General features: G+C 36.1%; 2 protein-coding genes across 2 annotated transcripts; both read left to right on the forward strand.

Annotated features, from left to right (window-relative positions):
- LOC102176669 (olfactory receptor 8G1-like) lies at positions 507-1,466 on the forward strand. The gene has a single exon (XM_005699564.2). It carries the CDS (start codon positions 519-521, stop codon positions 1,464-1,466), a length of 948 nt encoding a protein of 315 aa, XP_005699621.2. The 5' UTR covers positions 507-518.
- On the forward strand, positions 6,921-7,892 carry LOC102177035 (olfactory receptor 8G1-like). The gene has a single exon (XM_018042681.1). It carries the CDS (start codon positions 6,957-6,959, stop codon positions 7,890-7,892), a length of 936 nt encoding a protein of 311 aa, XP_017898170.1. The 5' UTR covers positions 6,921-6,956.

The raw sequence follows: 13,499 nt of genomic DNA on the forward strand, positions 1-13,499 counted from the left end.
TTGCCATACATCAACATGAATCAGCCATGAGTGTACCCGTGTTCCCCATCCTGAACCCCTCTCCCTCCTTCCTCCCTGTACCATCACTCTGGGTCATCCCAGTGCACTAGCCCCAAGCATCCTGTATCCTGCATTGAACCCAGACTGGTGATTCATTTCTTATATGATATTATACATGTTTCAATGCCACTCTCCCAAATCATCCCACCCTCTCCTTATCCCATAGAGTCCAAAAGACTGTTCTATACATCTGTGTCTCTTTTGCTGTCTCGCATACAGGGTTATCGTTACCATCTTTCTAAATTCCATATATATGCGTTAGTATACTGTATTGGTGTTCTTCTTTCTGGCTTTAGATGCACTTTCATTCCATAAATAGACCCACAGTTAAGTGATTATATAGGTGGATAGGATGCCAAAAATGTGAATCATTTATATGGAGCACTCTACTCCAAATTAAAAAGAATGGAATGAATTCCCTCCGATGACAGTGTTTTACTCTTTCCCCTCCAGAGACTATGCAGATGGAAATGGCAGCAGAAAATCACTCCTCAGTGACTGAGTTCATCCTTGCTGGGCTCACAGAACAGCCACGACTCCAGCTGCCCCTTTTCCTCCTCTTCCTAGGAATCTATGTGGTCACGGTGGTGGGGAACGTAGGCATGATTATACTGATTGGGCTCAGTTCTCGCCTGCACACCCCCATGTACTATTTCCTAAGCAGTTTGTCCTTCATTGACCTTTGTAAGTCCACTGTCGTTACCCCCAAAATGCTGGTGAACTTTGTGACAGAGAAGAACATCATCTCCTATCCTGAATGCATGACCCAGCTCTATTTCTTTCTTGTTTTTATAATTGCAGAATGTTACCTGTTGGCTGCAATGGCATATGACCGCTATGTTGCCATCTGTAGCCCCTTGCTGTATAATTCCATCATGTCACATCAGGCCTGTTTCTCCCTCATTTCGGGAGTGTATATGATGGGATTGGTATGTGCATTCTCTCACACAGGCTGTATGCTTAGGGTTCATTTCTGCAAATTAGATGTGATCAACCATTACTTCTGTGATCTTCTACCTCTCCTAAAGCTCTCCTGCTCTAGCACCTATGTCAACGAAATACTGGTTCTATGCTTTGGTGCACTTAACAGCTTTGCCCCCATCCTGACCATCCTCAGCTCCTACATCTTCATCATCTCCAGCATCCTCCACATTCGTTCCATGGAGGGCAGGTCCAAAGCCTTCAGCACGTGCAGCTCCCACATCTCAGCTGTCACTATTTTCTATGGATCTGAAGCATTCATGTACCTACAGCCATCATCTGTGAGTTCCATGGACCAAGGGAAAGTGTCCTCTGTGTTTTATACTATTGTTGTGCCATTGCTGAATCCCCTAATCTACAGCCTCAGGAATAAAGATGTCAATGTTGCCCTGAAGAAAATTCTTGAGAGAAGAATATTTTTGTGACCAGACATAACATGAGCGTAATATTTTAGATCTAGTCATTGCCTATTACATTGAATGGATATATGATTCTCTTGCTTCAAAATCCTTACCAGAGCTTAAAATCTAAGTTAAGAACAAAGTTTCATGCTTTGTTACATTGCTCAAACCAGTATGCCTCCTACTATGCCATTTATTGTTTTTGGTGTGTACTTGCATGCTTACTGTCCAAAATATATATCTACTGTAATGTTCATAAAGGTTACCCCCATGCTTGTATTTTACTTCCATATCTTCAGGACCTAAAATAGTTATTGACACTAGAAAGACTTTGATAACTTCCTTATTTCCTTTTTAAAAACATTTATGTGAAGCTGTATATATCTCATACTGTCTTTGTCCATTACTTTCTCTAATTAGCTACATATGACTTTATTTTTTTTTAGTTCTCAATATTTTTTTATTTATTTATTTTTCTTTTTTTTCTTTTACTTTATTTTACTTTACAATACTATATTGGTTTTGCCATACATCAACATGAATCCGCCAAGTTAAAATCAATTAAATTTGTATTTGACGAGTTCTTCAAAGACCTGCAATAAAACTGATGACATCATAAATTATTTCTATACAAAAACTTAGAAGCATGAATGTAAGTAGCTTCTGTAATCAAGCCCCAGTGTAGGTAAGATAACTTGTGAACAGCTGATTTCTTAAGTCATTAAATAAAGTTAAAAAGCCAATATCCTTGAAACAAAACTCTTGGTTTTCAAGCATGCAGTCTACATGTGTTAAAAAATAGTATGTATGGTTGGTATCTGATGGGTCAACATAACAAATCTGGAGATACATTGGTATCTGGAACTCAAATACTCCAGTCTAGATTATCATGGTTTCCTATACCCAAGCAGAAGAACTTCACCTATATTGATATTGAGAAAATTCTTAATATGTAGAATTTTACCACCTGTAAATTACAGTTTAATAAATTTGTTTTTAAGATAAAGAGAAAATACAATACATTTTGCTATATTGCTGCAATCAGAGTTGTGGATCTTCCTAGGTTGTCACCTTGAACCAGAACATGATTTTTAATTATTCTATGCATTAAGCAAACAACAACTAGTAAACTTTTTCACATTAAGTGACATATTTCTATATTATTCCTCAATATTTCTTTTTTTATAGAGTTAGATAAAGTCATTAACTTATTCTACTTGTTAGGAACTTTTCATGGGATTATGACAGTAACCAGTTGAAACCTTCCTGCAGCCTACATGTTAAAATATTTCAAGTACTACTGCTTTATAAATACATCATGGCATCTGAATACAGTTAATATATGTCAATGAGAAAAAAATTGTTCAAATATTGCACACAAATTTATTTTTATTTTTTTAATCTCTTTTGTGAAATCACTTTAGAGTGTTCCTTTAACGCAGGTCTTAAAATTTTCCTAAAATTTTGAGTTCTTATATAGCTCGACATGAAATTCACCAGAGTTCTAATAAGATCTATCCCAGCCTTTCTTCCAACCTATAATCTAACAAAAATGATAAATTACAATGATATGACACTATTAAACACTAGAGAGTCAACGGGAGAAGAGGGAATTGTTAATTGTAACTCTTCCCAAGAGTTGATATGTGTGGGATATGATCCTAATGGGAGATCATTAGCATTATCTGTTCCTCATCTGACTCTTAGCATCAATACTCAGATTATAAGTCACCATTCACATCAACCAACATTTGCATGGGGCCATCGACTTCAACAGAAGCTAGGACCAGTGACTCACAATTATTTCAACAGAGTCTTCTAGGTTATGACCCTACAACAGCAAGAAGTTCTACAAGGTTAGTACTCAGAACTATCCACCTGCATCACCAGAACCATTTTCCCTACAGAGAAATAGCGGAGAAGAATACACAGCACTGGTGTTTTGGGGACAAAGAGAGATGTATCTGCATCCCAGCCCAGGGCTTTAGAAAGTTGAATCTTCTGTTCTAGGTCCCTCAGATGAAAAGATGTGAGTAGCTATTTTTCTGTCTCTATCACTCCTCACTCTAATATCCACAGTCCCTGAGGAGCAAAGGTTCCCTTATCATCTCTCTGTGTCCGCTGGATAAAAGTATGGCCAGTATTTCTTTGTTTACTCATTTCAACTCAGGTAGTGTGAGAGCTTTGTTCACTTGTGTTGGAGTCTGTGTTAGGTTATCACTACACTCCTTTCAAGAATTTTATTAAAAATCATATTTATTGATACTTGTATATAAGGCGTTGTGCCAAACACTGTATTAACAGTCTAGTATAGAAGAAAAGCTGATAAGTAACTCATAATAACTGATACAGAATTAAGCACGTACTAAATGCAAACATGAGAAAAGTATCCTCAGCACACAGAAAATGATCTTATACCTGGGGTTTCCATTATTAAAGCCTTTAACTCAAGGGCTCTAACTATTGAATATATTTCATCAGATACACTGGGAATGTGTGAGAGAAGATAAAGAAATATAATGAGTCAAAAAAGAAATTCTATCAAATGCTGTTTTGTATAATACTTAAAACGTGACACCTGGTGAGACATAAAAATAAAAATTTTTGTTGTTGGGTGAAATAAATCATTGAATGACAGAAATTTATTCAAACTTCATTTGGATACCTTAGAAAATATTAATATTTAGGAAGTTTATATTTAGTAAAAACTTCAAATTTCAGGATCATTGTATGTATTTAGGTAGAAAGGAGGAACAAGAAAATGTCTTAAGAAAAAAAACAAAAATTCCAGCCATCATCAGTTCAGTTCAGTTCAGTGGCTCAATTGTATCCAACTACTTGTGACCCCATGGACTGCAGCACATAAGGCCTCCCGGTCCATCACCAACTCCCAGAGTTTACCTAAACTCATGTCCATTGAATCATTGATGCCATCTAATCATCTTATCCTCCGTCATCCCCTTCTTCTCCTGCCCTCAATCCTTCCCAGCATCAGGGTCTTTTCAAATGAGTCAGTTCTTCACATCAGGTGGCCAACCATTGGAGTTCCAGATTCAACATCAGCCCTTCCAGTGAATAATCAGGACTGGTTTCCATTAGGGTGGACTTGTTGGATCTCCTTGAAGTTCAAGGGACTCTCAAGAGTCTTTTCCAACACCACAGTTCAAAAGCATCAATTCTTCAGCACTCAGCTTTCTTTATAGTCCAACTCTCACATCCATACATGACTGCTGGAAAAACCATAGCTTTGACCAGACCAACCTTTGTTGGCAAAGTAATGTCTCTGCTTTTTAATAGCTGTCTAAGCTGGTCATATGTTTTCTTCCAAGGAGCAAGTGTCTCTTAATTTCATGGCTGCAGTCACCATCTGCAATGATTTTGGAGCCCCCAAAAATAGAATCTGTCACTCTTTCCACTGTTTCCCCATCTATTTGCCATGAAGTGATGGGATCAGATGCCATGACCTTAGTTTTCTCAATGTTGAGTTTTAAACCAGATATTTCACTCTCCTCTTTCACTTTCATCAAGAGGCTCTTTAGTTCTTCTTCGCTTTCTGTCATAAGGGTGGTGTCATCTGCATATCTGAGGTTATTGATATTTCTCCCAGAAATCTTGATTCCAGCTTGTGCTTCATTTAGCCCAGTGATTCTCATGATGTACTATGCATATAAGTTAAATAACCAGAGTGACAATATGCAGCCAGCCATTATAGCAGAAATGAAAATGCCACTGAACCAAAAGATATAATGGAACAAACTCAATAGATCAAAATTAAAATAACATTGACAGTATTAAGGTCTTTCCAAAGGTATGTACCATGCTAAGCATCTCATAGGAATCATTTATCAGAATTTACACGGAAGGTAGATTTTATTGTTTCTGTTTTTCGGAGTGTTGGAGAGTAAACATGTTATCTCAAGACCACACAGCAAGAATGGTGTTTAGCTGAGGATTCAATCTCCTACTGTCCACCATATTCAGGTTCCATTAGAATGAAAATAATAGAAGTACGTTAAATCCAACTACTCATTAGGTGTGTCCTTAAAGAATACGTGCTATGCACATGGTTTCTCAGTCTGAGCTCAATTTTTATGATTGTCAGCTTGGGGTGTGTCTGATGATAGGGATATTTGTCTTTGCTGTAAAACCAAATATTTCTTTCCATAATTTGAAGCAGTTAATTTTACTCAATCTCTTGAACATATAAAATAAGTTCAGTACCTCTCACTGCCATATAATGAACATTGAGATAACTGCCCAGTGTCACAAGAATTTTTCCTTTGCTGAAAAAAAATATCTTCGATTGTTTTAGCCATCTTAAAATACCATATTTCTAGATCATATTTATGAAACTGTGCAGCTTCTCCTTTATCACACACAGTATTTTACTTCAAACTGAACACAATACTCCAAATATTGCTTGAGTGTTAAGAATATGAATTTCTATTTTCTAGTACCTACTCATTTCCTTTGCAAATCTAGACCAAAGGTACACTGGTCTTTAAAAAAACATATCACTGTTGACTAGTATTGAATTGACACTAAAATTACTTACTTTATTTTGCATGTACTTTACTCATCCACATCTCTACCATCTTTGAATTCTTTTGAGAACATGTACAAAATACATGATTATATTTTTTAAATATTGGCATAGCTAACACTTAAGGGTTTCTGTATAGATCAATCTCAGTACAGTGATGCCTTGGTCATAGTGGTAGAGTACATGGCTTGTATTTAGGCCATTATATTCTCACCCCTAAGATTATCCTATTTAGAATAAGAAGAATGAATGGTTCCTGGGGTGGGAAAATCTGTTGAGGTATAAACATGATGTCTGCCAAGCAGTTGCATTTCTGCCCTCTGGAGTCAAAGTCCAGGGAGAAGTAAGCTGAGCCATTAAAGCATTGATCTCCGGTGAAATGATACTGGTCATCAGATATTTCCAGTTGAGATGTTACTAAAGAATATAACCCCAACTAATATAATTACTTTTCAAAGACTTGTGAATCTTCTCTTCATTAATTATAGAAAGCATACACTATATTACTTATTATAAATGAAAGGAAAGTTCTATGCCATTTGACATTGATGATATTAATATATAAACATAAAAATTTGGAGGAAAGATGAATACTCAGAAATAATATTAGAAATATTTCTTTTGACTGGCTTTAAAAATTTATAAATTGTTTCTCTTAAACTTTATGAAATATCTTAATTATAAAGTGCTTGAAGTTTATAATTTCTATTCTAAATCAACCAAAATGATTGTTTATCCTACAGTAGAAGGATATACTAGAGAATTCCCTTCATTATGTATGTCCTCTGATGATGGATAAAGAATGATCTCTGCAGAATTATTCTCTGCCTCTCACACCCACAAATACACACACACACATACATATATGCATAAGCCTCTATCTCTGTCATACACACACATACACAAACACACACACACACACACGTGAACTCATTTTTCTGTTTTCAAACTTAGAACCTGCCGAGAAGAAAATGGACCCTGGAAATCACTCATCAGTGACTGAATTCATCCTTGCTGGCCTCACAGAACAGCCACGACTCCAGCTGCCCCTTTTCCTCCTCTTCCTAGGACTCTATGTGGTCACGGTGGTGGGGAACCTGGGCATGATCATATTGATTGGGCTCAGTTCTCGCCTGCACACCCCCATGTACTATTTCCTAAGCAGCTTGTCTTTCATTGACCTCTGTCAGTCCACTGTCATTACCCCCAGAATGCTGGTGAACTTTATGACAGAGAAGAGCATCATCTCCTACCCTGAATGCATAACTCAGCTTTACTTCTTCCTCCTTTTTGCTATCTCTGAGTGTTACATGTTGGCTGCAATGGCATATGATCGCTATGTTGCCATCTGTAGCCCCTTGCTGTATAATATTATCATGTCACATCGGGCCTGTTTCTCCCTCATTTGGGGAGTGTATATGATGGGATTGATATGTGCCTTCGCCCACACAGGCTGCACGCTTAGAGTTCATTTCTGCAAATTAGATGTGATCAACCATTATTTCTGTGATCTTCTGTCCCTCCTAAAGCTTTCCTGCTCTAGCACCTATGTCAACGAATTACTGGTTCTATGTTTTAGCGCACTTAACATCTTTGCCCCCAGCCTGATCATTGTCAGCTCCTACGTCTTCATTAATTCCAGCGTCCTCCGCATTCCTTCAGTGAAGGGCAGATCTAAAGCCTTCAGCACATGCAGCTCCCACATCTCAGCTGTTGCTATTTTCTATGGGTCTGCAGCATTCATGTATCTGCAGCCATCATCAGTCAGTTCCATGGATGAAGGGAAAGTGTCCTCTGTGTTTTACACTATTGTTGTACCCATGCTGAACCCCCTGATTTATAGTCTACGGAACAGGGATGTCAATGTTGCCCTGAAGAAAATGCTAGAGAGAAGAATATTCTTCTGATCAGAAATAATATGAGAATGAAGTTTTAGTCTAATTAACTAGCTGTTTTATTGTGCAAGTTAATATTTAATTTTAACCCACACGTTAATATATATTTATTAATATATATCCACTCATTTAGTGACATTCTATTGACATTATTTCATATTCGTATGGCCTGTGATGCCATTTGTCTCTGAGTTTTTCTCTCATAAACATCACTGAGATACAGATTAAAAGAAATAGGATGATCTGGATACATGGGCCCACTTAAAGCCATCAACACCGTTCCTCCCTCTGTTCTTGTCTACAATTTATAAAAACCTTCTGTCAATGAAATATCTTCTAGCAGTTATCACTAATGTTCTTTCTTCTGTCCAAAAAAAACAGAAAAGAAAAGAAAACAGCAAAACTGCTATCAGTATAATGATTGTAATCTCTAACTTTTGCACATCTAGTCTGGAAAAGTACCTTTCCCAAACCCTAACTTGTGAATATCTGATTTCTCAAGTCATTAAGTTGCATTGACAGCCAACCTTGGGCCTGGAAAAAATTTCTAGATATGATCCCAAAATCATAACTCATAAAAATTAATAGTGTGGATTTCATCAAAATTAAAATATTTTGCTTTTCAAAGACAGTGTTAAGAAAATAGAAGATGGTTTTAGATAAGTGTATACACTTTTATTTTTACATCTAATATATATGTAGATAGATGGATAAACAGTAATTTCCAGGTTTCATATTTTGCTTAAGAAGTGGCACTTTTTTATGATAAATGAAATCACATGACCTACTATAATTCATTATCCAGTTTAGTGTATCATGCATTCTCTTTAAGTCTTTTTACAATATCCTTTTTTGCTAATGTTAGATGATACTTAAAGAATCCTAGAGTTTATCTTGTTTCTGATGTGTGACTGGACTCTAGAAAACAAGTGTGAATCTATTACATAATTCTGGCACTATACCAGAAGCCACATTAGCCACAGTTCCTAGAATGAACACTAGATCTTCCTTTCCAAACTCGGATAATTCTTCCATATGTATAACCTTTCATATTTACAAATCATAAGAAAAAAGTACTCTTCCCTTCTGAGTTACATTCAATTCAACATTTTTGAGGTATCAGGGTTCAAAGAATCATGCTTGACTTTTTCCTCTTTGGTTTTCTTAACCAATTTCTACCACCCACCCATGCACTTATAAAAGAAGTAATATGTGAATACTTACTTTATATGCTGGGCATGTCAGGCTTACCATTACCAAGACAATGGGTTGCTAATCTAGGCAACTCAGGGTTACAATTGAAGATACTGTCACTGTGTGTGTGTGTGTGTGTGCACGCACGCTTGCTCAGTTGCTCAGTCATGTCTAACTCTTTGAGGCCATGTGGACAGTAGCCTACCAAGCTCCTGTGCCCATGGAATTTTTCAGGTAAGAATACTGAAGTGGGGTGCCATTTCTTACTCCAGGGGATCTTCCAGATCTAGAGATCCAACTCACATCTCCTGTGGCTCCTGCATTGGTGAAATCCCAAAAGAGGAGCATCAAATTTATCATTCTATTTGACTTAATAATAGCTTCAATTGCTTTTTCACAAGCAGTTTTTTATGTTGATGAGAGAGAACTGAATTACAAGTGGATTTTGAAGGTCATTTTAACACATGAAGGAAGTTAATTTGTATAAATTATTTGTCAAAATTTATTTCTTGATGCTGGATTTAGGGTATTTAAATTCTCATATTCATAATTCACAAATCATGGATTCAATCAAGTCTATTAGAATGTGAGAACCAGACACATTCATTTCTGTACTTTCTTTGTTACCTGTATTCAAAACTACTGGAAAGTGGCTTCAGAGATTTAATCAGAACCAGATGAAAGTTAATATTCTGACACATGGACTGAAATGCATTGATGAGCAGGTCTTTTTCCTTCAGCTTTCTCATATTCTGAGAAGGGTTTTTTAGGTCAGTCATACCCATCCTTAAATATTTTATTATATAATATAACTTCTGTGATCTTCAAAACATGTAAGAAAATATAAAGAAGATCTATACAAATGTACTCTGTATAGATCTAGAAGACAGATCTATAGACTCTTAAAAATAATTTGATTGTTGCCTAGTTGGTATGTGAAAATAATATGATTTATAATATATGCTACACTGTTATATTGGCACAATAAGGCAAGTTATTATGTCTCAGGAATTGTTGGAAATGTTGTATAACATTTGAGATGTTATAGTTTTGAAATACAGAAAACTGGCCTAAAAAGGCAGATGCAAGTGTTTGCCCCTGCAGCCTCTTTTGTTGATGAAATTAGACATTTATTATTATAAATGAGTTTCTACAATGACAAAATGAGAGACATTTAGGGAAGATAATATTATAATAATTAATAAAGTTTTGTACTTAAATATTTGTGAAAGTTTCCTTTTCTGAATTGTGTAAGAGACACTACACTCAACTGTTCTCATGATGTAGGTTAGAATCATAAGAAACTATCATCACTTATGATGATTTAGCCGTATCAGCCTATCTTCTTTTTGCTTTTCAGGAATGCTTGAAGTCTATAAACCAAGGGAAGAAGAACTATGGCATTAGTTGGTATTAATTCTGCAATTGCTCAGAGTTTCAGCTTTTACCCTGGAGAGGATAACATACAAATCTATAGCATCATTCACAATACGTAGAGTGAACCCTAGATCTTCTTTTCCAAACTTGGACATTGCTTTCATATGTATAACCTTTCACATGTATGAATCATATGAAAAAGTATCCTTCCCTTCTCTTTTACATTCAATTCATCAGTCTTTTAACCCTACTTGACTTTTTCCTCTTCTGATTTTCTTGACCAATTTCTACCACCCACCCATGCACTTACAAAGCAAATAATATGAGAATACATACTTTAAATAAATGCTTTTGTGTTCATGTAAATGGACAAACTTGCAAAAGTAAAAATCAACACCCAATTAGAGAGGTAGAATTTATTTCTATGAGTGAGACTATTTCAGGCCAGTTCAATGGGGGAAATATCTGCAAAACTTGAAGAATATTGAAACTCATAGATAGAAGTGAAATAAAGAGATAGGCTGATATTTCTTGATGTAAATTTTCATTGATGCTGCACCATAATCTGAAATATCCCCTTAGGGATTGTCCTCAAGAAATGAAATTTCTCTGTAGCTATGAAAGTGAAAGTGAAGTCACTCAGTCATGCCCGACTCTTTGTGACCCCATGGACTGTAGCCTACCAGGCTCTTCTGTCCATGGGCTTTTCCAGGCAAGAGTACTGGAGTGGGTTGCCATTTCCTTCTCTAGGAGATCTCCCCAACCCGGGGATTGAACCCACGTCTCTCACATTGTAGGCAGGTGCTTTACCATCTGAGGCACCAGGGAAGAAGTAATGTAGCTGTGGGACCTATTGAAATATAATATGTTGTTGAGAGACTCACCTCCCTCTCTGGAGCTACAATCTAGTACCATAAATTTTTCAGTGAATAATAAATAGACAGTTAATGGTTGTGGGGATGCCTGGAAGGCTTCTCCAAATCTTAAGAATGAATCTATAAGTGGTTTTTCAGTCATAAAAGGACAATTGGTATCTGTATTGTCTTTTTTTTTTTTTTTGAGGAAAGAACACTAAACTTGGAATCAGAAGATCTGAGTATGACTTGCTCTTCAGTTTTTAGTTTTAGAAAAGTTTCTAACTATCTGAATGTCAGTGTTCTTTTTTAGAAATTGGGATTCATTGTCACTGTTTCACAAGGATTTTGTGAGAATTAAGAGATAATAAAATTACATTATAAAAATAAGCAATATAAACATATTTTTATTTAAAATTATCATTATTTTGAATGAATGTTAGAAAGGCAGAATTAGTAATTCAGCTCAGTCATGAGTAGCTTGCTCAGTTGTGTCTGACTCTCTGCAACCCCATGGACTGTATAGTCCATGGACTTCTCCAGGCCAGAATGCTGGAGCTGGCAGCCTTTCCCTTCTCCAGGGCTCTTCCAAAACCAGGGATTGAACCCAGGTCTCCCACATTGCAGGCAGATTCTTTACCAGCTGAGCCAGAAGGGAAGCCCAAGAATACTGGAATGGGTAGCCTATCTCTTCTCCAGGGGATCTTCCCAACCCAGGAATCAAACTGGGGTCTCCTGCATTGCAGGCAGATTCTTTACCAACTGAGCTATCAGGGAAGCCCAATAACTCAGCAGATGTTCCTACTGTACTTTCTGGGAGATCTGACTCTACCATCTAACAGATGTAGGAACTTGGGCAATTTTCTTAACTCTTTGTGCCTCAGTTTCCTAATGTAAACAGGAATTAACCCTACCTACCTCAGAGAATTGTGGTAAGGACTAAAGGTGTTAATGTACATGAAGCATTCAGCAGTGCCTGGACATTTTTCTATTAACATAACTTCAGTTTTGTCTCTTTTTAAATTAATCAATTTTTATACTTTAAAAAAATTGGAGTACAATTACTTTACAAGCATGTTGTGTTAGTTTCTACAATATAACAACATGAATCAACTATATATATATATATATATATATATATATATACACACACACAACAGATTCTTACCTCCTTTAAAAAAAAAAAAAAAAAACTACAGACCAAACACGAAAGCATCCCAAAGAGTTTCTGCCATTTTAAGGGGCTCTTAGTGGTATTCTGGCCTTCCCCATGGCACATGTCTGTCTTTTATTAAGATACATTAAGAATGGTATTAAGTTGTTATTGTAACTTTTATACCTATATTCATAATTCTTATTGTTATAGAGGTAGATAGATATATCATATTTAAATCAAAGCCATCTGCTCACCAGGAGAATCATTTGTTAAATGTGCACCTCTTCAGATATATTTGAGAAAATGAACAATGTAATAAAGGCAAAGAATTTCAGAGGATATTAAGGGTGTGGGTAGGAAAACTTTGCATTTAAACTGGGAATGCAAGTTCTTCATATTTGAAAGAATATCATCCTACAAATAATCAAACCCTTATCATGATGAGAACACAACACTTAACAAGGCAACTCAGCCATTCATTTTTTCCTATACTGAAACAAAATCTAAATTTTTACTAGTTCCAGTTTTTTACACGTTATTCACCATGGATAAGCACACAACACATCAACATAGCAGCCCTCCGATTATTTGAATATGAACATCAGGTCTCTGCTTCTCTAAGTAAAATTTCCTGGGAGCTTTCACAGCAGAGATGTTAGAAGTTTAACTGCAATCAGGCCTGAGTTTTAATCTCAGACCAGTTACTTTCTAGCTACATGATCAGATTACTAAAAACTCCGCAAGCTTTTTATGTCTTCTTTCACTTAATAAGGTTGTTTCTGAGACTTAAACTTTAAAATAAAAGAAATTAGCATAACACTTGCAAATACTTAGTCAAAAGCTGTTATTTTAAATAAAGCATTTTCATATGGGATGATTTTTTTCCTTTTAAGCATTTTTAATATAAATTTATTTATTTTAATTGGAGGTTAATTACTTTACAATATTGTGTTGGTTTCCCATACATCAACATGAATCTGCCACAGGTATACACGTGTTCCCATCCTGAACCCCCCTTCCTTCCTCCCTCCCTGTACC

This window comes from Capra hircus, chromosome 29, assembly GCF_001704415.2.
Source record: "Capra hircus breed San Clemente chromosome 29, ASM170441v1, whole genome shotgun sequence".
Lineage (NCBI taxonomy): Eukaryota > Metazoa > Chordata > Mammalia > Artiodactyla > Bovidae > Capra > Capra hircus.

Coding starts and splice junctions, on each gene's coding strand:
- LOC102177035 (XM_018042681.1), top strand. CDS start 6,957: ATGGACCCTGGAAATCACTCATCAGTGACTGAATTCATCCTTGCTGGC.
- LOC102176669 (XM_005699564.2), top strand. CDS start 519: ATGCAGATGGAAATGGCAGCAGAAAATCACTCCTCAGTGACTGAGTTC.